Raw genomic sequence first — 27,842 nt, 5'->3', positions numbered from 1 at the left:
GGATGCTTTACTTTGGTCCCAGACTACAATGATCAGCTGTAAGATGTCTGTAAAGAAGTTTTATTCTTTGCTCCCACAACAAAATCCAATTGTCACTGGGCCAGAAAATTTTTTTGTCTGGAGCTAAAACGCCAATAATTATAACATATACCAGACTTACATACAAATTAAACTTAAGAAAAAACCTAAAGAACCAATCTTGTACGGAACCCGGGGATTGTCTGTAACCGAAATTGATCTAAATAACAACACTAGGACTAGTGACTCAAGAGGTAAAAGTGCTTGTACACTGCTCCAGCCTCTCTTTATAATAATAATCAGAAAGTGAGTAACCAGCTGCTATCTGTATGTATGGAATTAAAATTGCACGGGCATTATTATTATTATTCTAATTATTTGAAGAGTCCCATAATGCTGTACAATCAATGAAGGACAGTCGGACACATTTTGGTACAGAGTTCCAGAGTATTGGGGAAGCACGGGAGAAGTCTGAGAAACGGTTGTTAGAAGGTGGTAATGATGGTAATAGATATGGAGGGGACAGGTTGTGGACGGCTTTGCAAATCATGATGAGTTTTATAAATGTTGATAATTCTTTGACTTGTTTCCAATTTTTATGGTCACATTCTCGTAACCACACATGGATCGCACCTACATGGGAGTCTTGTGACATAAAGCAGGAAGCACTGCCTCCATACATGATGTAACAAATTGTTTTAAATATAACTACATTGTAGCGTCATGACTAAGACACAATAGCGGTAATTTATCTTTATTTTTCTTCTTGTCTTTTTCTGTCTTTTTTGAGGCATTATTTGGCGCATTTCAATTTTTTTTTGCCTTTTTGGGGACATTTTGAAATGTCTGCTGGAAATGAGTTTTTCGTCAGTAAGACACATTTATCTTCTATTTCAGATGTGCTAAATGTTGCAAGTGCCATTTATCATTTCAAATTGTCTAAAATTTGCAACATTTTTTGGCGCAGAAAACTCCAGACAAAACCATACTTCAGGAAAACTTATAAAATGGAAGAAGTGACTTAAGACATTTGTGCAAAATGTTTGAGACATTTGTAAGAAATGTCTCAAAAAGAGATCGAAAAAAAAGCATTTAAGGCTACATGCACACCATGTATGCCCGCCGAATACATTGGCGCTGGGGAGAGGAGGAGCACTGCTCACCCCTGCCCCTCTCTATAGAAATACACAGCCGCACCAAACCCCTCCCGTACAGCGCCACAAGGCCATTGAAGTGTATGGGGGATGTATATACGCTGTATATACGTCGGCCATATATACGCCCCCCATACGTTCGTGTGAATGTAGTCTAACACAAGGAAAAAGTGAGATTGATAAATTACCAAAGAAGCAGACGGAAAAATTACAGGCAAAAAACTAGCCGAAACAAACAGAGATAAGTTAAATGACCCCCTATTTCGAGACAAAAATGTTCACTTCTGTCCCAGTCTCCTCCATTCTCTGTGTATTGAAGCCCCGGGAAGAAGCTGAGAGGCGAAACCCTGGGTCGGGCAGAGATTGGCGTCCTCGTGGAAAACAATTTTGATATGCGCTTTTTTACCTTTTTATGTGAGAAGAACCTGTAATAAAAGTTTTAAAACTGTCTACACTATGTCTGGATATGTCTCTGATACACATTGAATGGAGGAGACTGGGACAGAAGTGAACATTTTTGCGGTTTCTTGTCTAAATGGTGACTTATTCTCGAAAGTAATCTCTTGTGTTTGGAGTGGTGCACAAATAAGGAGGAATTGTACAGTGATCGATGGTGGAATTATGAGCTCCGGTCATTGAAAAAATTGTTATTGCTGGACTACTAAATAGTGGATGATCGCTGGATCCATCCAAGACCGTGAAAAGAGCTCGTAGGACAGAAGGTGCAACACCATTTACTATTATATGTGTCCATTCCATAGAATTAGTGCAGCTCGCGAGAAGTCTTGAAGAAAATAGTTGGAGATTTGGATTATAGAAGGTGTTAGTCTTTGACTGTTGACACTCCAAATAGAGCAGGTAGGGTGATAGACAGGGATGCTGGAGTACAGCTAGGGAGGTGCAGCATTGTTTGATTTGTTGGATGGCGATGTAAAACCAGCGGAGTGACTGGAGGCATCTGGATTGTGTAGCATCTTGATTGAAAGATGAGCCTGGCCGCCTCAAGATAGATTATGGAGGAAACAAGTGGAAAATCATTCAGTAAAGAGTTACACAAGTGTGAGCTAGGGTGACGGTCATTACAGAGCTTTTATCTCATGTGTATGGGCAGCTTGACTAATTTCTCTATGATGAATGTGCAACATCCCCCACCGGGGCCTAGCCCTTTGAGGTGAGGCCTGGAGACAGCCGGGGCCCGCGGTACCGGAGTGGCTGGCGGTTGCGGCCTAAGCACGCTATTGTCACGGTGCTTGGTACGGGGGAACCGGAGGGCTGTCCTACAGCCTGGCAGGTCTCCAGCAGGGTGGTGTTGGCAAGAAAAGATGAGGGAGAGGCTGCTATAGCGGATCTCCCTGGGGCAACCTCTTAATGTCCCGAGTGTGAGTCTCTGGGTGATGGACAGGGTGCCGGTGATGAAGGCAGCCGTATTAGCAGGGACCAGACGGAGACAGAAGTTGAAGAAAACAACTTACAGTTCTTTATTTGAACCGGCAGGAACCGCAGCAACGTGCCTTTAACAGGTAGATGGAGTGCGAGATGTAAGTTGGAGGGAGCCTCAGGAGATAGTTCACCAGCCTGGATGTAGAGGGCAGGCTGGGAAGGCAGCTGTGTCCTGGTAGGAAGCTTCAGCTTGTCCTGTAGGGCTTCAGGTATCACCTTTAAAGGTAAGATAATACCCCTTTTCCTCACTACACTAACTCTAGTCTTCTTGCTCCACTCTTCAGAGGCAGGGGCTAGGCTCTTCCTGCTCTGGTATGGGTTAGACAGAGATTACTCACTCACTCTCTAGGATTCTCCTACACTGGAATCTCTCTCACTGAGAATCCCCTAATGTTCTCCAGAACATTCCTGGCCAGGGGTTTTATTACCTTCCTTTGGTCAGGTGGTGGCTGCTCCTCCAATCACATCTCAGCTTACAGAGCACAGGATGTAACACATATCATTGGACAACAGCATCTTGCATCATACAAAATACTTAACCTCTGCCTTGCCAGGCAGGATTCACCACTGCAATATCCCCTATGTCCTATCAGGACCATGTAGTGTAAGGTGATTACATGCAGGTGGGACGTATTCGCAAACCCTCCCTCGCCATTGCATCGGCGAGGGTGTTGCAAATGAAACCTGCAGGTTATCTATAGAAGGAAAGTTTATGTGTTATATATATTATAAACAGTTTACCATTCCTTAAGGTTAGGGATATAATATGTTACTAAAGGAGACGGTACATATTTTTAGGGCGTATTATTATTACATGTCTACAACGTGTTCTGCTAAGGTATAATGTTCACTCATTCAGTTAGACATTAGGAAATGTAATCAGTGATAACATCTTGTTTTATAGCTGTCATTCATAGCTAACACCCATCCCTCTCTTTCTGAACTTCAGGTAAACATTGCAGCCATGTCATTTAAAAAATATATTTGCATAGAAATAGCAGCCCACCTGCTAGTTATTTTAAATAGTCGGACAACCGCTTTAAAACCTTCCAGATCGTGTTTCTTTCATGGCTGAGGGTGGTGGTGTCATTCAGAAAATCAACTTTGAAGTGAATAGGTTCAATAAAGTCATGTAGATGGAGAGTTCAGGGCTGTCAAGTTCTCCCCACCTCAGAAAGCCCTTTTGCTGTGATTTGAGATCATTCCTCAGGCTTCAGAAAAGCCCTTTACTGATATTCATGGATACAGGGGTTTTAATTACAGCACACGGGTCACTTTGAAGCTGGGAGAGCTTGACTTCAGTGCTGAATTCTCTTCCTCCTAGACTTTATACATTCAATTTGTATCTGCCTTAAGTTCATTTTCTCAATAATGCCACAAAGCAGGTCCATAAAGGGAACATGATCTGGAAGGTGTTAATCCATTTGCCAACATGCTGGTAGCAGGTTTACTAGGTTAATTTCTGCTGACAGATTCCCTTTAAGCAATCATAAGAAATGAGACTTCCATTACAGAGCAATGGTGCATTGTGTAGAGCAGTGGTTCTCAAACTTTCTAATGCTGTGACCCCGCAATACAGTTCCTCATGTTGCGGTGACCCCAAACCATGCAACTTGCAGTAAAAACACAATAAAATTGCGGCTCCGATGGCTTTAGGCGACCCCCGGTTTTGTTCGTTCTACCCCATATGGGGTCCCGACCCACAGGTTGAGAACCACTGGTGTAGAGGAACCTTCAGACCACAGACATGCAACGGGGTTCAGCATTTTCGAGTTAAGCCCCTGACCCCTATACAATACATACATAACACTATATTAGCACTGCTTGAAATGACCCCCCTCTAGTGGTGATAGCAGCAGGAGGCCAGTATATTGTAATCAAACTTCAGAGATTATCTACATATAAAAAAAGAGATTAAACAACTCAGAATCATGGACCTAAATGTCTTCCTATACTGCAAAGATATTTGGGCAGATTTACTTACCCGGTCCTGTTGCGATCCTGCGGTGTGTTGTCCGACAAGGATTCGGAGCTGCCGTGATTCACTAAGATCATGCGCCTGAGTTCGTGCATCTGTAGCTTCCCGATGAGGTCCGCTGGAGTTCACCTTCTTCCTCACGGTGCTTGTAAGTGCGTGTCTTGCGACACTATTCAAATTATTATCGCGTTGTCCGAATCCGTCGTAGCCCCCGATTTCTGCCGCGTGCAAGCCGGCGCTGATGCACCAAAATCCGATCACGCGCGCCAAAACCCCGGGGCAATTCGCCGCAAAACGGAAATCGCCGGGAAACCCGGCAAAAATGCGCTGTTCGGACCCTAAGTAAAAGAGCCCCAATATATGGGAAAAGAATTTTAAGACAAGTAGGTAATTATATTCAGGACTAGTCGGCGGCTGGCCCTGACTGTAATACTGTAAACCTTAAAGCCAATCTGTATCTTTATCAGAAAGTCCCGTTTTCCATAAACGAGCTTGAATGAGGTTACAGTGACAGGGAGAGGACGTCGGTGAATTACTCGCATGTCCCGCAGCTATAATTTTGAAAGCTCCTGATTTCTGTGAATGCTTTGATTAGGTTAGAAACAGAACAGAGACTGTCATTCACAATGAGATTATACAAAGAGTCTAACAGGTCAGCGAGCTCTGGTGACGTCAGGATGATCCGGAGGAGAATATCTTCGATTGTATTGCTTTTCCATTTTCAATTATAGTATTTGTGAGGGAATGTTTAATATCGAGCGTCTGCACTTATTTGTGGTAAATCAGCCTTTGAAGTATTATTGTAAAGTGTGAGCATTACTATGCGAGACTGTAACTACTGTATTATTTCAGACCTTACTAATAACTATGGGAATAGACATGATTAGAGGGTCTCCTATGACTCTGTGTATACAGCTTCTATGTAGACATGTGTATTTCCATGGTTACAGACCCAAAACAAACCCTGGATAATGTAATTGTGCATGTCATGTCACTACAGTTCCTTCCTATATTATTTGAAGAATATCTATCATCAGTTTTACTACTAAAAAGATCCTTAAGAACTATGCTCCTCAGGACTTCTTTTATTAGAACTCTATACACCATGATTGCGGCAATATAGAGTTATAAAAATTATATTAATTAGTCTGGAGTGCTCTGACCACGCCACCGGAGCACCTCAGAGCGATTCGTCTTATAATTTATTCCTTATCCCGTAAAATACAAGTCCTGCTCGTCAGCATTGTGGATGCGTGGGACTTGCATGTTAGGAGGGAATGAAATTATAACACTTGCCACTAAGAGGTGCTCCGGTGATGTAGCCAGAGTGCCCTAAACTAATTAGCATAATTTTGATAACTCTATATTGCAGCAGTCATGCGTATAGAGTTATAATAAGAGAAGTCCAGAGGAGCATCGTTCCTCCGGAGAACTTCTTAGTAGGACACGTCCACCATCAGTAAACTGTTCTTTAAATTAGTTATAGTAACAAGCAGTAAATGGTGCTGCCAGGTAATTGGGTTTAAGTGGACAATGCTGCAACAAAGTCATTGTCATTGGCCCAAATTTATTAATAGTGAGACATACTGTATTTTGTGCAGTTTTCCTCACTATCGTGTAGAGCAGTGATTTTCAACCAGTGTGCCGTGGCACACTAGTGTGCCGCGACACATGGTCGGGTGTGCCGCGGGGAAAGTTCCCCAAACTATGGTGCCCCCTGTGTTTTGTTTCCCGGCAATGTGCAGCGATGTAAAATGAGAAATACTATAGTCATGAGGCTGGAGTACTACAAGTACCAGCTGATATGCTGAGTATATGAGCTGGCACTTGTACTCTGGCCTCATGGCCATAGTACTTCTCATTGCACCCCTTTATTTTGCAGTATATAAGCCACATAATAATCAGCACCACATACTAAAAACAGGGAGAAACTGAGAACTGTTGAGGAAGAGGTTTCACACTCATTGAGTGAGTAAAATAAATTTAGAATCTATATTAACTATATGTATAATATGACTGTTTTAGTGTCATTTTGTGCTATTTTGGTTGGTGGTGTGCCCCAGGATTTTCTAAGCCTAAAAAGTGTGCCGCGGCTCAAAAAAGGTTGAAAATCACTGGTGTAGAGTGCACCCAATTCAGGAAGACTGGAGCATGGTCTTCATGAATCTGGGGCACCCTGCGGGTGCTCAAAGTGCTTAAGCTGAGTGCACAAGTTTTTTCTGGTGCACTCAGCTTAACGGGCATGTGCCACGATTATGTTGGACTTCCAGCATTAATGTGGTGCACCGTGCGAATGCGCAGCGGAGCACAGTATTGTGTATTTATGTGCAGTCTATGCCAAAATACCGGTGCAGACTGCTGAGTAAATGTGGTCCATTATCTTTTCAGAGCAGTCCAGGTGTAGGTGGATCTGGATGGACCTAGAGATCTGGAGGCAAAGCACCAGGTAGTTAGACAAAGAATAGCCAGGGACAACCCCAAGTCAGGGCAGTCTGCTTTCTAGCAGAGACGAGGTACAGGCTAAGGTCAGGTAGGATGGCACAGATATGAGGTCAGGTCAGGCTAGAACCAGGAGTCATAAACAAGGAGTTCAGCTGACGTCAAAATTAGGTTAGGAGTCTTTAGAGCTCAGACAGGTAGGTATTCTGCTGATGGCTCTCACCTCCTGCATTGTGCTGCCCCGCTGCTGGCTTTCAGTTTCTTCAAGGGCAAGTTCACAATAAAAAAACTGTGTCCCCCTGGGTGCTAATCTTCATAAAGATCCTTGTGTCACAAGTCAACTACCCAAGCAGCAAATTATAGCGCATGTTGGGTGCTCTATTTTTATTGTCATTTGGGGTGTGAGCAGGCTGATAACATAACCACAGGGCCATTGTTTGCGGCCCTTGATTTTGTGTGTTAGGCCTAAGCTTAGCGTGTTTTCTTCACCTAACAATCTTGGTCACTGTCTTTTTTCCCCATGACCTCCACCTTCAGCTAAAACTTACCTTCTGACCACAATTTTTGTATACGACTTTAGACCTATGATACAGAAACTTTTATATGTCTGACAAAACCTACTCCAGGGGGAAAAACGATTCCCAATGGAATAATAAGTCCATACCTCTTTAAGACGGTAGGGTGTATTCTCCATTGCATTGGAGAATATCACTTAAAGTGAATCTAATAAATGATTTCCGCTTCCCTTACTTTGAGCAGGTAATCAAACCTGACTTTGATTATATAAAAGGGGCGGAGTATCCTGACATGACTCCTAGGAGTGAGTCTCATCTCACAGGATGATTGACAGACATACTGATACAGGGACAGCTGTCAATCATTGTTTGTGGGCGGGTTTATCTCAATGTCTCTCCAGGGAGTTCTGACAAGATTTATAGAAACCCGGATGCATATCCCATAAACCCTGTATATCACTGACCTCAGCATCTACCCTGCTCTACGACAGTACTAACCTGACAATTTAGCATTTCTTTTAATGGAACCATTACCAATCAATAAAATATAATCATTAACATTTCAGCATTATAAAGTCGAATAATAAATATAGTTGGAAAATTCAATTTTCAGAGTCCGAGCATTTAATACACCTAGAATTTAATTACACAAGTTTGTTTGTCTTGCTGTGAACGGTTGTTGCTGCACAAATTCGAGTTAATCTTTGGTGACTAAAGAAGGTTTTGATTGAGCCCATAGGATATCATTCATAAGTAGATTTTAATTAGAAACATTATTTTAAGCTCTCGTGTTGCGGCTGCTTAGGCGGTAATCTTGGCACATTACGCATTAAGCGGTCACATTGGACTCAAACCCGACATCCACAGCAGCGATAGGAAACATTTTGTTCTCAAAAGTTTGATTTATCTGATAAATTTCATTATTGCTTTCAGTTTGATGAAATTCCACAGAATCCATTGTGAAAACGCTTCCCATCATTTTTCTAATTGTATTTTTTTTAACCGGTAAAGGACCGGGCCCTTTCCTGTTTTTTCATGTCCATTTTTCACTCCCCACCTTCAAAAATCTATAACTTTTTTATTTTTACACGTAAAGAGCTGTGTGACGGCTTGTTTTCTGCGTAACAAATTGCACTTCATAGTGATGGTATTAAATATTCCATGCCATGTACTCGGAAGCGGGAAAAAAATTCCAAATGCAGTGAAAATGATGAAAAAATGCATTTGCGCCATTTTCTTGTGGGCTTGGATATTACGTCTTTCACTGAGTGCCCCAAATGACATGTCTACTTTATTCTTTGGGTCGGTATGATTAAGGGGATACCAAATTTGTATCGGTTTTATAATGTTTTCATACAAAAATTAAAACCTCCTGTACAAAAATTATTTTTTTGATTTTGCCATCTTCTGGCGCTAATAACTTTTTTATACTTTAGTGTACGGAGCTGTGGTTGGTGTAATTTTTTGCGAAATTTGATAATATTTTCAATGATATCATTTTTAGGACTGTACAACCTTTTTTTAATAGATTTTTTTATTTTTTTCAAAATGGCAAAAAAGTGCCATTTTCGACTTTGGGCGCTATTTTCCGTTACGGGGTTAAACTTTAACCCTAGGTTGTCTGATCGATTCTATCATATACTGCCATACCAGTACTATCAGCACATTGTAATGAAGGGGTTAAAACGAAATAGCCTCGGGTCTTCGGAAGACCCTAGGCTACCATGGAGACGGATCGCCGCCCCCCGATGACGTCATCGGGAGCGGCGATCCCAGGCGCCCATGCGCCGCTATCTTTTTGAGGCTGCCGGCAGCTTTGCCGGCAGCCATCGCTGTGAAAACACCTGCGATCGGTGCTAGCACCGATCAAGGGTGTTACCGGTAAGCCTTTGCTGCAATATGCAGCAAAGACTTACCGGCTATGGAGAGGGCTCAGCCATGAGCCCTCTCCATGCAGCGCGACCCGACCGCCGCCGTGAATACACGGTGGGCGGTCGCGAAGTGGTTAATGGTTATGTGCAGTTGAGCTTCGTCACACCTCACAACAACGCCGGATGTCTGACAAGATCTAACAGAGTTTGTAAAGTTCATTGTACGGAAGGGCGGTCTCTATTGCCACTTCCATTACACCTAACGCAGAAGCGGATGTGTGCCGCGCGCCACAAACCCGGAAGAGAGTACGAGCTGAGCTAAGCAGCCGCTCCACAATCAAATAAATTTTGCGGAGTGGCAGCTCGGCTCGGACACAGGGTGGCGAGACACAATGGGGAACATTTACTATTGTGTTTCCGCTCTCATTGGAAGTTCTGCTTTCCGACCTATTTATTAGCTGGAGGCGCCAGAAAAAATGACTTTTTCCGCCTGTTCCAACTCTGCTTCGAAAAGGCGTGTGGCAATTAATGTGCGTTGTAGCCACTTTTGGGTGCTGTAAACTGGCGGAAAGTAGACCAAATGAAATTTGGTCTAGCAGGGACACAAAACCGTGGTATTGCACTCAGCTTTCACTAGCGTACCCCAGACTGCAGGGAACTTTCTTTTGAAAAATGGAGTTTAAGATCAAATTGTGTTCTACTGCAATTGATATCATAGATTTTGGATTAATTGTACAACAGTCTATAAAATGTAGGTGTCTGCTGAAAACACTCACCACATAAGGATGTCTGCTGCCTGTCCTTCTGGTATCCAATTCTGAATGGACGAGCTGTCGGACGAGGTCAGCCACTGATGCATTGCTGCATCGGACATTGCTGCTCTCCAGGGCAGCGCTCAGCTTATTCTCCAAGTGCTAGACACATTTCTGGTGCTCGGGAAAGAGTTTTGTCCGAGGGACAGAAAATGGTCTTGGCGCCAGAATTATATCTGCACAGCACCACAATATTAAATATATATCTCCTATCTGAGAGCAGGTCGGTAACCACGCCAGTGCAGACACCGACAGATTCTCCAATAAGATCACTGCACGGTGTCCTTGCATTACGGGGACCATTTACTAAGAATGTGGGAAACTGCACTGAAAGTGCTCGGCCCGTGTATAATGCTGGGTGCGACGGATGCCAGAAATCATTAATCTGTTGCTTCCCTGCATTGGCCCGACAAAGTTCAACAACTTCTTTGTGGTGCATCTTTAATATAGGGTGTGCGACAGACTTTGCATTATAAATATGGCACACAGTCCGACTGAGCACTGGAACGCTCCTTTAGTTGGGTTGCATTGGGGCTAGCACAACTGTGCCACAAAAGGGTCGCGTGCAACACATTTGTGGTGCTGGCACTTCTTAAATACCTGTGGCACACGCGGCTATTACACTAGAGCCTTTCATAATTAGGAACTGAAGGAGCATTTTTAAAAAAAATTTTATCGTTATGCACTTGTTCAGGCCTAATGAAGATATTTTCCTGAAGCAAAAGGCCTACCGGTACTTTGTCCAAATCATGTCTACCGAGTTGTAGATTTCCTTTAAAGGATACTTACTACCAGGATGAAGGATTGTAAACCAGGCACCCTGACATAGTGGTGTGTGCCCCCTTTGGCAGGATCTGCTCTGCTTTAAAGGGAACCTACCACCACAAATCTACCTATAAAGGTAGATCGGGTGGTAGGTGGATCAATGGGACGTGAGGATAGCCCTTTTAAGGGCTAATCCTCACGTCCCCGACCTTTTTAAGTAACTTTTATGCTAATTTTATTATGCGGCTACTGGGGCGTGGAGTAGCCGCATCTGAGGTTACACGAGGCGGCTACTCCGAGCTCCGGTAGCCTCTTTTCTCCTCCTACTCAACATCTTCGACACGCAGCTGCTCGTAGCTCTGCGCCCTCGTCCGGCGATCATGCCGTCTGCGCAGGCGCAGAACAGCAGGCCCGCGCCTGTTTCGGAGCAGTGACTGCACAGGCGCGGGCCTGCTATTCTGCGCATGCGCAGACTGCAGGACCGTCGGACGAGGGGGCGCAGCTACGAGCAGCTGCGCGCCGAAGATGGTGAGTAGGAGGAGAAAAGAGGCTACCGGGGCGTGGAGTAGCTGCCACGTGTAACCTCAGATGCGGCTACTCCATGCCCTAGTAGCCGCATAATAAAATTACCATAAAAGTTTGATAAAAGTTACTAAAAACGTGCGGGGACGTGAGGATTAGCCCTTAAAAGTGCTATCCTCACGTCCCATTGATCCACCTACCACCCGATCTACCTTTATAGGTAGATTTGTGGTGGTAGGTGCCCTTTAAGCTTCCTATGCCCTTGTTTAAGGTAAAAAAAAAGGCTTTAGAAACATGAGGCTATGGAGCCTGGATCATTTGCATAATTGTAAAAGCAGGGGGGCACACACCAGTATGCCAGTGTGCTTGGTTTACAATCCTTCCTCCTGGTGGTAGATGTCCTTTAAGGTTCATCAAGACCTTTAACTATGTTTACAGCCAGAAGAAGTGACACCAGAAACAGGTTTGATACAGAAAATGCAGTTTATAAAACATGACAAATTCAATTAATATGTGGTATTTTATAAAAAGGCAAAGAAAACACAAGACAAAGTGGAATAATACCAATTCCTACGGTGATAATCTCATTTATTCGCGCTCATGTCTTTGCTCTCTCTGCTGAATCTGAAGGATAAATGTAACTGCACACCATGTAAAAATAAACCTGGCTCTGGAAATCCATCCCGGGGAGCGCGTGTGCGGCCGGTGGCTGCTGATAAAGGCCGCGCTCTGTGAAATGTAATTATCGGCAGGAGATGCCAGTTCACAGCGGAGCATAATCAGCCTCTCCTCCACTTGTCAATGTGGCAGAGCAAATCACATCAAATGTAGCCCTGATCTTATCCGTCCTCAAGACCGCACTACCTGCATCTTATTGCAAACTATTATTAGAACAATTAATAACGGCAGAAATCTCGTCTTGTCTCTTCCAGTAACACTCCCCTCTCATTTCCATTACATACAGACGCCTCAGGCCCTGGAAAATGACGGCGTCAGTAGAAGATAATTATGTTTTCTGTACTCTGAAGCCTCCATGTTTATTATACGGCAATGAAGGCGCTTTTGTCACTATAAAAGTAGGATTTCTACAACACGCATTATTCTGTAACTCATTCACACAGACGGTAAAAGATCCTATTACTATATTTAAACTATATTCTACCAACTAATAGGACAATATATAATCTACTCAGCTCCTCCTGCTTTATAATATGCTGCCAGCAGATAGGACACTACACACAATCTGCTCAACTCCCCCTGCTTTATAACATTATCTGCAGACAGGAAGATACAATCTACTCAGCTCTGCTTGCTCTATAACATGCTGCCTGCAGATAGGACACTATGTACAATCTGCGCAGATCCTCCTGCTTTATAACATACTATCTGCAGACAGGAAACCATGTACAATCTTCTCAACTCAGCTTGCTCTATAACATGCTGCCTGCAGATAGGATACTATGTACAATCATCTCAGCTCCACTTGCTCTATAACAAACTGCCTGCTCATAGGATACTATGTACAATCTTCTAAGCCAGTGATGGCGAACCTTTTAGAGCCGGAGTGCCCAAACTAAAAGCCACTTATTTACAGCAAAGTGCCAGCGCAGCAATTTAAGCAGTAATTTATTTCTCCTTTTTCTTTGACAATTTTCAATTGTTCAGCCTCTTAAGGACACCAACACAGTTGAAAGGAGGAGGGCAAATTTGTCTAATATTGTAGGAAGATTCTGTAGGAAGATTCTGTAGGAAGATTCTTTGAGTCCTGTCTGGTGAACTTCATTATGGGGTGATGACCTGGGTGCCCACACAGAGGGCTCAGAGTGCCGCCTCTGGCACCAGTGCCATAGGTTCGCCACCACTGTTCTAAGCCCTGCTTGCTCTATAACATGCTGCCTGCAGATAGGATAGTATGTACAATCTTCTCCGCTTCCCTTTGTATATAATGTCCTTTCTACAGATGTTATAGACCATCTGCTCACCACTCCCTGCTTTATAACATACTATCTGCAGACAGCAAATAATATGTCATAGAGCAAGAACAGGACACAGCATACAATAGTCAGGAGGTATTTCATGACATACAATCTGTTTAGCTCTAGAATGTTTTCTGCACATAGGAAACTTTTTGACATTTTCTCAGCTCTTCCTGCTCTATTATATGCTGCCTGCAGATGAGACTGGATTTTTTTAAGTGTAGTTAAAAGATCCAAGTCGATCGTGAGTTTCTTGGTTGTCATTTTTTTTTTACTTTATTTGGAATTTACTATGAAAAGTATTTTAAAAATTCAAGGTTTTTTTTAAATTGCTTTTAAATTGAAATACTATTACTGTTTTGTGTTGGTAGTTTTTATACCAGATATGTGTAATGGTGGGTCAGACTTCAGGGTAGCTTTGCATTAGCGGAGCTTTTTTGTCTTATTTAAATAATATTTTTATTCTTAATGAAGAGGATTTATTGTATATTTATGCCACAAAACTATCCAAAATGCCACATTTACCAAGAGTTTGCCAGCTTTATGCACTTTTTTTAAGTAGTACAACAAAACTGATGAAAGTGGGAAAAGGAGCGGGAGCCTGAAATTATGCAAATTAACTAGAGTTTTGATGCAATTTTTGTGTGTAAACTAAGCCAACCATTTGATTGTCTGCTCTTATTTTTAGGCTGCCAATACACAGTGCCCCCAAAAACTTAGTGATTATTACTGTTAACATGGGCGGCACGGTGGCTGAGTGAGTAGCATTTCTGCCTTGCAGCGCTGGGGTCCTGCGTTTCAATCCCACCCAGGTCAACATCTGCAAAGAGTTTGTATGTTCTCCCCGAGTTTGCGTGGGTTTCCCCCAGGTCCTCCAGTTTCCTCCAAAACATACTGGTAGGATGTTTAGATTGTGAGCCCCATGGGACAGGGACTAATTTGACATGCTTTCAGCAGTGCTGCGTAATCTGTGTGCGCTATATAAATAAAGAATTATTATTAACATGACAGTCATTAAGTAGTAATGTTATAATGAATTATTGGCACAATTCCTTAGTTCGTTTAGTTCTTACAGGATTTGTCAAGGACAATGCAGCGTCTAAGATGCATCATGCACACGATTGTTATTTGGAGACAGAGTTCTGTCGTTTTTGCTTAATTAATCTCATTATCTTTGAAAACAGTTTGGCAGGTATAATAAGCCCGGACTCAGTATTGTGCATCGATTAAAGTAGGAATAAAAGAGAATGACGCACAATGGGGATGTTTATAACGCGTCACTGGTGTACAACAGAGCAATGACGATGGATGCGTTATCACCGGATGCATAGGAACATATGGGGGAGATTTATCAGAAGTGTCTGATGTTAAACTGTTCTAGTTGCCCATGGAAACCAATCAGAACTCAGAACTTTAATTTTATAAACAGCAGTGGAAAAATAAAAGCTGAGCTCTGATTGGTTGCCATGTGTAACTAGAACAGTTCTGCTCTGTGACACTTCTGATAAATTGAAGTGAATCATAGCCATTGTCCTAGATCTATTATTCTGGCTGCGCCAGTTTTCTGTCTGACTTTGCTCTAGAAAGAACATCTTGGGAGCTTTTACATGTATTTATAAAGTGTCTGCACCAGTTTTGTATCGAGGCACCACTGTGTCCGACAAGGCAGCAAAAAATCTGCACCTAAAAGGGGCAAGTTATTGCTTAATCGGATTTTGCAACACATTGAATACAACTTCTTGGCAGCACACTCTATGTTAAAGGTGCACCTAAAAAAAAAAGTCGGTGCACAATTCCCGAGCAGTGGGCCAGTACTCAATAATTTGGTGCACCCTGCACATCCATGACGCAGACTGAACGTAGTACAGACTGAACTACTTTTGATGAATCCGGCCCATTGTGTTTTGAAGAATATATAGTCAGGTATTTCATTTGTAAATCACGAATGTCCACATGTGGCTCAGGCAACTGACCAATGACAAAGGATGAAGTTACTAAATGGACAACTATCTTTTGACCAACTTACTACTCAGTACAGGGTTCCCCCAAATGACTTTGTCACCCACTCAAATCTCAAGTCCCTGAATTGAGGCTCCTGATCTCCTCACCTACTCATAGACACATGGTCAAAATTATTGGTACCCCTTGTTTAATGAAAGAAATACTCACAGTGGTCACAGAAATAAGTTGAATCTGACAAAAGTAAAAATACATTTCTATGGAAATGAAAGGCAGAAATTGATTTTCAACTATGCTACAAAAAACAACTCATGAAACTGGCCTGGGCAGATATGATGGTTCCCACTATTTGAGGCAATCACAATTTCTGTAACTGTCCATGAGACTTCTGCACCTCTCAGCAGATATTTTGGGTCACTCCTCATGGGCAAACTGCTCTTGTTGTCTGGGGTGTGACACCAAAGATGCTCGATAGGATTTAGGTCAGGGCTCATAGAAGCCACTTCAGAATAGTCCAATGTTTTATTCTTGGGTGTTTTAAGCTGTGTGTTTTGGATCATCACCTGCGACCAAGGCCAAGCTTTCTGACACTCGGCAGCACATTCCTCTTTAGAATCAGTTGAGTTTTCATTGTACCCTGCACAGACAGCCTGTACCAGATACAGCAACTCAGAACATAACATAGCATCCTCCATGTTTCACAGCAGGGACAATGTTCTGTGAATATAGAGCTGTTGAGACCAAAAATCAACATTTTTGGCAAGGCGCATCCATAGGACATGCTGCCAGAAGCTTTGTAGCTTGTCAACATGTAGTTTTGCAAATTCCAGTCTTGCTTTTTACGATGTGTTTTTAGAAACTGTGTCCTCCTTGGTCGTCTCCCATTAAGTCCACTTTGGCTCAAACAACAAAGGATGGTGCAAACTGACAGTGATTTCTTGAGCTAGAGGTTCACCTTTAAATCTCTTTAGAAGGTTTTCTGGGCACCCTAGATACCTTTCTTATAATTTGTCTCCTTGATTTATAATCAATTTTCCTCCTCCGGTCACATCCAGGGAGGTTGGCTACCATCCCATAGATATTACATTTCTGAATATGTGTAGCTGTAGTCATAGGAACATCAAGCTGATTTGAGATTCTCTTATAACCGGATGGTCTATAATCTATTTTCTAAGTTCCTTAGATAACCTTTTCTTCCTCTGGTTGTGGTACACACCATGGCAACAAACAGCACAGGGAGTGGCTGTAGCCCTATTTACATGCCACTGACTGAATACAAGACACCTGAGATACTTATCAGTGGACTGTCCAGGGCTGTTTTGTGAGTTAAATTTTTTTTTAAATGATGTTGAAGTATGGTTAAAAAGCCATGTCTGCCTTTCATTTGTTCATTTTCATAGAAATTAAATTCCAATTTTATTTTTATCAGATTCAAATTATTTCTGTGACCATTGTGAGTTTTTTACCATCATTTAACCCCTTTGTTGGTGGTTTGATGGTCATTGGTAACTGAATGTCCACGTAAACTTTTTGCATGTTTTTTTTGTCATTTTTCCTATAAAATTGCTTTAATGTAGTAACTTTTACTAAAATATGTTCTAAATATGTACACTATATGTACATTATCCAGATGCAGAGGGTGCATGTACTTCTTTACTGCAGCTCCTTCTATATCCTGCCTTTAGTCGACAGGCTGGAGGGGGCTCATACCTATATCTCCTGAACCCTTGCACTTAGAAACCCTGGTGTAATATTAAAAACAGGAAAGACTCCCCTTTAATATGATATAAGGATTGTGTATAGATGCTTAACAGAATCTGAAAAATCTGCTCTTAGGATTTACAGTTGGACATCGAAAGCTGTACATAAAAATAAAAAAATGGTTTAGTATAATTTTAAGGGTGGATCTCTCTGGGGGGGGGGGGGGGGGCTAGCAAACGTGCGAACTGAACTTAAGTTTTTTTCTAGTTTTAGGGGTTTTGGATTTATTTCAATAAGAAATTGTGGGTACGAAATTGAATCTTTTGTGATAGAAATGTAATGCTAACTATAGGATATATTCTCTGTATTAAATAAACGTAAATATTGATATTGTATTATGCTTAATATGCTTGTGTAAGGAACGCACTTGTTAAGTTATGTTAATTTTTTCTTTGTCTGTATAATGTTGATATAAATACATTTTGTACTTTAATATAAAAAAAAAAAGGTGGATAGCTCTGGTTCCATGAACCATACAGCAGTGATGGCAAACCTTTTAGAGACCAAGTGCCCAAACTGCAACCCAGACCCACTTATTTATTGCAAAGTGCCAACACAGCAATTCTAGCATTAACTTATTAAAATCTTCTTGCTCCGTGCTGCAGCTTTCAACGGTCCCGTGGACACCAATATCGTTGACAGAAGCAGGGAAAATTCAGATTGCCATTGGAAATCCCTTTACGACCAGGAAGAATTATGGAGCTAAGAGCAGGAGCTTCAATGGCGCCAATGATAATCCGCCCATTTCCACACCTTCTCTTCCTGCAGTCTCAGGAAGACCCACTTTAAAATAACGCCAAGTGTGTCGCGCCTTGGGATACCTGGGCCTGCATTAGGTTCTGTCTGGTGAATTCTGTGCTGGGGCAACAACCCGAGTGCCCACTGAGAGGGCTCAGAGTCCCAACTCTGGCACCCGTGCCATAGGTTCGCCACCACTGCCATACAGTATATCATATTAAAGGGTAGATTCTCCTGTTTAATATGACACCAGAATTGTGTTTCTAGGTGCCAGGTTTCAGGAGATCTAGTCGTTTGAATTTTGCTACTATCATGGCGTTTATAATCGTCCTTTCCACTAAATTTTGTCTTATATTTCTCATAGGCACTGCACAGGCGTAGGCATCCTGAAAATCCAGAGCCTATGAGGAATGGATGCTGATTTTGATCTCTTTGCCTCCATATAGTACACAATATTTTAATCGAATGGTATTTTTGGACATGGATACATAGAGCTCCATTTACTTGCATATTTTCATTTACAATAGGATCCTAGGGCCGACAGAACCTATTGTATGCCTATAGCAGCTTCCGCCTGGGTATTTCCCAGTTTAAGCGTCAAAAAGGGGTTTATATTGTGATGTAAACACCTCTTACATAGTCACCTATTGAGCTTAGCCCTTGTTAGTGTGCACATACTATGTAGCCAGCACTTAGGAAAGATTGATATTTGAGTATACATTGCAACAAAACCCAGCAACTCCAGTATGTGAGCGGCGCGACATTGTATTTCTCTCCAGCCGTGACTAACGCGTTTCGTGTTCTCGGCGCGGCTCACACAGACATAAAGTCACTCTTTAAACATTCACCTTGAACAGTTTGCACCTTCGTTTCTGTACTATTTGCATCACAGCCCAAATATTACATGGACTAAAGGTCATCACTATAGATGAATTAGTAATGCTAAATTTTCTACCTTCATGTGCACCAATATCTAGAAGGAAATCTCCACTTTGAGGTACATTTGTAACTTTGTTCGAGGATGTTAGAGCGTCAGACTTTTACCTAAATGAGAATTTAAAAAAAAATGGTAAAATTAAATATCAATTGGTAATTTGGTGACTGGTAATATGGACCATGTGCGTTCCCAACAAAGTTTTACCTTGTCCTAAATAACGTAGTATTATCCAAGTAAACTGATGATCACCTGCACTTGTGTCCCATACTATCAGTATCCGGGTGCTATGCCAAGCCCAATGTCAGCAAAGCATAGGGTCACATCTGTGTACAGCAGGAACAGAGATTCTGTGCACGCTTTGGCTGGGCTGCTTAGAGCTCAGCCTTATGGGAAGTGAGGGCAGCTTCTCTGGCCTCGGTGCCCTCACCACTTCAGTAGGAGCCGGAGATGATTTTATAAAAAAGGTTTGGTGTACATACACACATCCCCTAGAAAAAAATCCAGCAACATGATATCTGTATTGATGGAATTGTTACAAGCGCTCTCCAGCTGTGCGAAAACTAGTTTTTGTCAGGTAACTTAGTAATTTCCCAGCACTCCAACAGTGGACTTTGGACATCACCTCCAAAATCCACTGGTGGTAATTTCACAGCACCCCAATGTGCCGGCACAATCATATTACAGGATTACCCTATATATTTGAGTATAAGCTGATGTACCACAAAAAAAAAAAACAAAAAAAAAAAAAACTGGGAAATCTTATTGACTCTAGGAAAAGCCTAGGGTGGGTAATGCAGACGCAACTCCTTTATAAAATGTCTAGCTTCCTTAAAATGAATAAATTCCTCTTCTCCTCAGCAGTGTGGGCAGAGGCACATTGTTGCACAAACTGTGATGTAATCATACGGAGACAATGGCATGCCATAGCCTGCACTGCCACGAAGTTGGAGCCATGGAGAGAAACCAATCTGTGGGGAGCACTGAAAGCAATTACTATCCATCCATACACACAGGGGCAGAGTGGAAATTTAACTTGGCCCTGGAAAAAAACTGTAAAAGTCGCCCCATTCTGTGGACAGGGGTCAAAACAAGTAGGCGTGACCATGTGATGTGGGTGGAGTCACTAAACTCCACAGAAACTGTTCATGGTTTAAATCAACATGTACGCCACAGAGAAAGACTCACACTGCTTCCCTTCTACAGGAATAAAGCTTCTTTTAAAAGAACACAACTTTATACTGATATATATTCCTCAAGTATGCCATTGTTGATCATATCCAGTTCATATAATTTTTTTTTCATAGGCATTATGATGTAACAATGCTTGTTTGGTGAAAACTACATCTGTACGAATTGGGGGCCTTCTAGACCCCCGCTGTTTTTATCATGTTTTCAGAAGTGTTTGAGTCTCAAGTTACTTTATTTGTAGTCAGTGACGCTGGTGGAGGGGCCAGGGTGTGGATAATAACATGTGAGGATGTCATGTTAATATGTATATTTTTAACGTCATGCGTTCTTGGATTAAGAACACCTGACTTGCTTACGACCCCTGAATGTTGGTAACTTACTGTATATTAGCCTTCGGCTACAATGATCAGCTATAACAGTTATCACAGGTGTCTGTAATGAAGCTTTGTTTATCCAGGTTCTTATGACAATCCAACATTTTTCAAATCCAATTGTCACAGAGACCAAAAAATTTTGGCTGGGATTACAATGATAAAATATACAGTTCCGACTTTATACAAATTCAACTTAAGAACAAACCTACAGACCCTATCTTGCATGTAACCCGGGGACTGCCTGTATACATATACACACACGTTAACAAATTGCCTATGATAACAGTATATTTCCCTAGAATTGATCGAAAAATAAACAGTAAAAATCATAAACACATTAGCCATCACAGTATCCAAAAACGCCTGTTCAAAATATAATAACGTTTCATGTTTTTGCATGGGGTATCCATCAACCAGCCACCCATCCTTCCATCTGGACCAGCGAGCATTGCACGGCACTCATCGGTGAACAAAACAGTTTTGAAGTTGCTCTTCATGGAGCGTTTCTGCTTGTGTGCAGTGCATAGAGGAGGTCGACAGGATGGGTTACGCACAGCTGCAAACCTCTGAAGGACCCTGCATCTTGTTGTTTTGGGTACATTGGAGGCACCAGCAGCTTCAAAAATTTGTCTGCTTCTAAGACAAGGCATTTTTGCAGCCGCTCTTTTAACCGGAAGTACTTGCCTGTTGGAAAGTCCTCAATTTTCCCTTATCGGTGCTCACACTTGTGTGCTGTGAATCAGCTACTTCTTCTTGATTGTGTGATGATCACAATGAAGTGTCTTGGAAATGTTGATTGTAGTCCTGCCTTGACCTAAACACACCACAATTTGTCCCTTCTCTGAAGCCAGCACATGCTTTTTCTTTCCCATTTTAGATGAAAATGTTGGCTGCTTAATAATGTGGGACAGACTTGTTAAAGAGAACCCGTCATGCAAAATAACCCCCCTAAACTAAATATATTTTCATAAACTGCCATTAGAGAGCATTGTCTCTCTCCCTTCATTGTCCCTCTACATGCCTGTAAACCTAAGCAATGAGGTCCTAAAGCTGTATGCAAATGACCTGTGAAATGTCCAATGAAGCATTAGCATATTCAAGCTGTCCGGCTTATTCATGAGTGGGAGGCACAGCCACACCCCCAGTGCATGACTGACAGCCTGTATAATGATGTGAGGCTGTATAATGATGTGTTTCCTGGTGCTGGCGCCCCCTGCAGCCTGTGTGTGCATGTGTGTGTGTATAGGAGAGATACAGCAGCTCCAGGCAGCCATGTTACAGCAGAACATGTCAGATTCATGTGTAGCTGATGTCTGTGTCTCTCACCTGTATATTAGGAGGATGCAGCATGTCAGCAGATGCAGGACACACACTAGTCATGCTTTACTATACATTACACACAGACATGAGCAGGGGGAGGAGAGGGGAGGGCTAACAGGAGTGACATCACTGCCTCTGACCATGTGACCAGCCTCATTTAAATGATAAAAAATAGATGATTTTACAATGAATAATGTATGAAATAACTAGATAAAGGCTGGGATGGGATCCTTGTGAGCTGCTCCAACAGGTAGTAGTGACAGGACTAGTGGCAGAGACCTGATGACAGGTGTCCTTTAAGTAGTCTTGCCTTTAATTGGACACACCTGCCAAACTAATTAGCACAGGTGTCTGTAATTGCTGTCAGTGATATAAAGAGCCCTGACACATCACCAGCAATGAGAATAACTGACAAACAAAAAATTCTTACCTTATCACTCCTAAACACTGTGTTCCAAATTATTATGCAAAAAGTGTATACATATTATATACATACACACACACAAATATAACTACTATAATACTTCCCACTGTGTACAGGAATATAACTACTATTGCCTTATAAATGGGGTTGGGACCATCAGTTGTGTTGTGCAGAAGTCGGGTGGATACACAGCTGATAAGAGTATTCAGTAGGACTATCAGCTGTGTATCCACCCGACTTTGGACAACACAACTAATGGGCCCAACCCCATTTATAAGGCAATAAATCCCACTTTAAACCTTACAGGGCACCTGTGATGCGAAAACCTTTTCAGGTGACTACCTATTGAAAGTCATCAAGATAATGAAAAGAGTGTGCAAATCAGTAATCAAAGCAAAAGGCGGCTACTTTGTGAAACAAATGAAAATGTGTCTTATGTTCTAGGTTCTTCACTTTTTTGTTGAGGATATAATTCCACGTGTTAATTTATAGTTTTGATGCCTTCAGTGTAAATCTACAATTTTTATAGTCATGAAAATACAGAAAGCTCTTTGAATGAGAAGATGTGCCCAAACTTTTTGTCTGTACTGCAAGTGTGTATAATATGTATGTATGTATATATATTTTATACACACGAACACACATACATATCCTGGAAAACCCCTACACAAAACAAGTTTAAAATAAAGCCCAGTTCACACCTGCATGTGCACATTATCTTCCATCACTAAAACCATTAGAAATGGTTCCAAGTCCATTGAAATAAATAGACATTTTAGGGAGTAGTTGTACTTTACATGACACTAAAGAAAGTACCAGAGAGGGATAAAATAGGTAGCGTCTTTAATACATTATTTTCATAGCACAAACACTTTAAAAATTATAATAGTTTAAAATTGTTTTTTTTTCCCCCCCGATAGAACTTTGCAATGCCACAATACAGCCAGCCATGGCTGGCAAACAATACTGAGGTGAACTGTGACCACAACCTGACTGGGTCAGCTCGTGCCATCCTATTGGACATCAGATTTCTGAAGAAGAATAAAAACAGAGGGGGAAAAAAAAAACACACAAAAATATGGAGGGGAGCACCATGAAAGACCAAAAAGGCGGCCAAAAGTTCACAGAGCATTAAATAATTGAAAGTTGAGAGATAGTGTGACTTAAAACAAATCCATCTCTAGGACAATATGACACTTTCCAAAATGATTTCTTTCACAGTAAAAAGGCCAAGGAAATTACTACACAAACAATGGCAAATATTGCTTCATTTTCCTCCATCATACTGGAAAAAACAGAGAGGTTCATCCATTTTTATTTTTTTTTTGTCAGTTAAAGCTGCAAAATAAAAGCTATACAAGCACTTTATGACGCATAAAAAAAAGGAGCTATGTACAGGTTGTCGTTCAGGGCTACATGTCCGGCACACGTTACAAACCACACGAATATCCAGAGCGAATGATGAACAGTGGTGGCCGCAGCTGCAGGGGGGGTGAAGTCCGTCTCGTTGTCAGTGCACGACCCCGCTGTGTACATGAACAGCCTCAGTCCCATCACATTGTACAAGACATTTCATCTACTCTTCTCCAAAAGTAAGCAGCTTATGTCCCTTCATCGTTTTTTAGCAGATCGACGCCGTACCTGTGAGGATAGAGAAATAATTATCTGGGAACAGCACACGACATGTAAAGGGGAGGTTTCTCCAATTAAAATAGATGCACGTTGCTTTCTAATGTGCATGTTATTTTCTATATAACAAGGATGATGCGGGCAGCCATGTAGTTTCTGTTCACAACATTCTTAGGGCACATTCACACGGCCGTTCATGGGGACGTACATGCAGCCGTAAATTTGCGTCCGCATATACGTCCCAATAGACTGAAATAGTGGCCCGATCCGCGCCGCAAAAAGATAGAGCATGCTCTTTCTGCGCGTGTGTGCCTGTGCGCTGCCGTTTCCTATGGAGGGGTCACCTCCTCCTCACCTCCAGCACAGCGGGCATACCACGTGTGAATGATCCCTTATATAGACTGCAGCTGCATCTTCCTTCAGAACCTGTAGTCTACTGAAAACTTCTAGAATTCTTTGGTGACCATCTACTGTTAATGGTGTATTCTGCATTATATAATTTACAGTCACTAATGTATAGATATCTGTTGACAGGTAATCTCTTCAGAACAAGGTATATAGACACAGGAATGTAAAAAAAAAAAATCTTAAAAAATTCTTTATTAAAAGGAGATTTTAGAATTTTATGAATCTAGCGGTAAACTTACAGGCGCAGGTGTTACTTCTTCCTCTGTCTCCTCCTCTTCTTTAGAATCACTAGGAGCAGGGCTGTTCTGTGATACATCCATTTCCTCCTCAGAATCGGGCTCTTTGGGGACTACTTTTCTCGGCCGACCAACATTACTAAAATAACACATATTACAAAGATTTTGGATCAGTACAGCAATGTCAGGGGACAGTGTGTACACTGCATGGAGCAATCACCTTCACTTAGGATTTGTGGGAGGCAGACATACAACACCAGCACCCCCAAACGCTATTAGGGCCTGCAGTTTGAATAATACATCACAGTGTATGGAGTGGGAAACATATGTACAATGTAGGGACCATGACACATTACAACTCTTATCCACTTATCCCAGACAACCCTATTAGCTCTGACTGTACAAGGGGCTTGGATTTTACCCACTGGTATAAAGTGCATTGAGAAACTACTCAGCAAACAAAAGCATTTACAATAAACTACTTTAAAATTGTCCCTCCAATCGCACATCCAATGCATAGAGAAGCACATGTACACTGGCAGGAGAGCTGCAGAGGCAACAATATGCTGCTCGAGCAGGTATCCCGCACAGGTCCAATCCCGATTACTAGGACACAGTGGCGAAACTAGGAAAGACGGGGCCCCCCTAGCAGGCTACTGCACGGGGCCCCCCTTCCCACTTGAAAAATATACATATTAGTATACTCACACATGCGAGTTACAATCACATATACATACACTCATGTGCACACACAGCGCCATATGCAACATACTCACAGTGTATACAGACACCATTCATATACACATCACAGTATATGTTATATACATATTATGGACAATGTGCAGTACAATATAGTTATAATGGTCCACATCCTTCATTCTTCATTGTGTCAGGTCAGATGACCGGGGCCCCCTGACACTGTGGGCCTCATAGCGGCTGCTATGGCTGCTACCCCTGCTAGGACATGTGTATGATACCAGACAGATAACGTACAGATGCATCTGCCCATTAAAAATCTTATACATTGAAAAAAAGAAAAAAGAAAGGAGTCTGCCCACTCCCGGGGCCAGCGTCCTCTCTCCCACCCAATAGGCACTGAGCAATTTTGAAAGAATTGTAATGTTTAAAGACATGTGAATGAGACTTTTGACTTTCCATTAAGAGGCGTTGGATAATTTACCCTTTCTTTTGCTGTACCGGGGGCGTTTTAGGCGGTCTCCCTCGCCTTTTTGGTGTTGGCGTTTGAGTAGTTTCCAAAACGGATTCTGCCTGGACAGATCTAAAACAAAAGTGGCTTATTAGAACCTATATCATGGATAACCGAGATATCAGTCACGATTTTATCGCTTAAAATAATAATAATATTTTGCATCTATAAATAACCATTCCTGTAATACAAGTCACCTTAAAGGGTTGTTCCATCTAGTTCAAGGAAATGTATCATCGCAAGCAGGATAAACCAGGGACAATTACCCATAGATCCAGACACCGTGACTGTGGTAATCTTCTTATATTTGGGGAATCCATGGCCTCCTTCCTTCCAAAATCAACTTTTAAAATGATGCTTCTGCACCCTGTGGATGTTACCCGAGAAGATTACCACAGTCCAATGGCCTGGCTCTATGAGTAAGTGCCCCTTTATCAGGCTTGATTTTCATCGCAGATTTTCTTTAAAGGGCATTTACCACCAGGATGAAGGACTGTATGCAAATGAGCTTGAGAGGCTCCAAGTTTCATAGGCGTTGATGGAGTCTGGAGCCACTCAGGCTCATTTGCATACAGTTTCATACTAATGGTAGATGCCCTTTAAGTTATTGCTTACCCACAGGATAGGGGATAACAAGTTTATCAGTAAGGGTCTGACCCTTAAACACTAGGAGGGGGCTCCCACAATCCATTGTAACGGGTGTGGCGGAAGGATGAGCATGCGTCCTGCCTCTCCATTCAATAGTACATGAGCACAGCGCTCCAGTATCTGCAGCAGCACCAGTCACGGTCTAAAAGAATACCAGTGATACGCGAGGCCCTACTCTAGGAAAATGCATTTCCACCCATTAGAGAGTGGGACCTTCTTTTTCCATATTACTGGTGGTACCAGAAGTCAGATTTCCATATTCCAATAGGGGATAACAAAAGTGAAATAATTGGTAGAACCTGTTGAAGTCTGCTAGAAATAGGAGCCACTCTCTTTGTTTCACTTATTACAGTAGGGGAGTGTGATGTACATATGAATGTAGGAGACACCCAGTTTTAATCCGACTATTGAACATTTGTTCTCAGATGTGTTCAAGACGACAAATTCAACTACAAGTTTACAAGACTTTACTTACTTTTGTACATTTTTTCGGGGCCCTCTAGGTGCGCCCCTGCCTTTCCGTTTCTGTTCTACGTTTTCAGAGTCTTGTTCTTCGCTGATATCAAGTGCTTCCTCTTCATCGTCTTGGGAACTTTCCACCGGCACGGCCTTTTTTCTCCCCCTCCTAGGAGTCTTTGGTGCTGGTTCTTCTTTTGCAGCCGCTGCCTTGGCAGACTTAGGAGGCCTTCCCCGTCTGGCTTTTTTAGGCGGACTATTTTGTTCATCTTCGAACTCAAGCAAGTCGTCTTTTAACCTTTTATCCGGCCACTGCTGGTCGTCTGACTCGGAGGCAGCCGCTGCTCTCTTCCTACCTCGCTGGCCACCTCTGGGTTTGGATTCTTGAATAGATTTGGAGAGCTCGTCCATACTTAAGCTGTCATCTTGGTCCAAAATAGACTGCTTTTTCCGTCCTCTCTTGTCTACGTCAGAGTCGTCCCTCTTGTCGCTTTTCTTCATGGACAACGGAGAAGAAATCATTGAATAGTCTTCATTCTCACTGTGATCAAGTTCGGCACTGTCAAGTCTTTTTGTCGAATAAAAATGAGAGATTATATTAACATGTGACTCATGTATTTTGCAAAGAATCTAATAAAACAAAGTTGACATTACCCTGTAATTGTGGAAAAACTCATACAACACATTATAACTGAATAGAGTACAATCTAAAGCCTGAATTAGGGAATAACTGTAGAGTGAAAATTTAAGCTTTTAAATGACACCAGAAACATGGCTCAGACAACCAATATGTATTGGTTTAAATGAGAAAGAAAAAGTAGAGCTATAACTTTAGAACTCTGGCACCTGGAGGCACAGTTCTAGTGTAATTTTAAAGAAGAGAACCTCCCCAATTCGTATTACACAAGACTTCTAGGTGCCGCAGACAGATATATTTATGGTTAAAGTCACAGTTGGGAGCTGCATATGAAACTCACTGTAATTGAACTGTAACTTACAGTGGAATCTCGATTCTGTGACACCTAGAAACAGTCCTTGCGTTAAATTTAAGGGGATATTCTCCCCCT

General features: G+C 42.0%; 1 protein-coding gene across 2 annotated transcripts in view; it reads right to left on the bottom strand.

The window, feature by feature from the left end:
* Nucleotides 1-23,017: 23,017 nt before the first annotated feature.
* PDS5B (PDS5 cohesin associated factor B) overlaps nucleotides 23,018-27,842 on the bottom strand; it is a 57,914-nt gene continuing 53,089 nt past the window's right edge. For both annotated transcript variants that reach the window (XM_072134399.1, XM_072134398.1), the window contains exons 31-34: nucleotides 26,795-27,343; nucleotides 25,645-25,743; nucleotides 24,468-24,603; nucleotides 23,018-23,832 (exon numbers count right to left, since the gene is read on the bottom strand). In XM_072134399.1, the coding sequence (XP_071990500.1) occupies nucleotides 23,803-23,832; nucleotides 24,468-24,603; nucleotides 25,645-25,743; nucleotides 26,795-27,343 (814 nt within the window). In that variant the 3' untranslated portion in view covers nucleotides 23,018-23,802. The remainder of the gene's footprint in view (nucleotides 23,833-24,467; nucleotides 24,604-25,644; nucleotides 25,744-26,794; nucleotides 27,344-27,842) is intronic.

Source organism: Engystomops pustulosus, chromosome 2, assembly GCF_040894005.1.
Source record: "Engystomops pustulosus chromosome 2, aEngPut4.maternal, whole genome shotgun sequence".
In the NCBI taxonomy this organism is placed as follows: domain Eukaryota; kingdom Metazoa; phylum Chordata; class Amphibia; order Anura; family Leptodactylidae; genus Engystomops; species Engystomops pustulosus.
The sequence above is the reverse complement of the archived record's forward strand: the minus strand, read 5'-3'. Positions and strand labels throughout refer to the sequence as shown.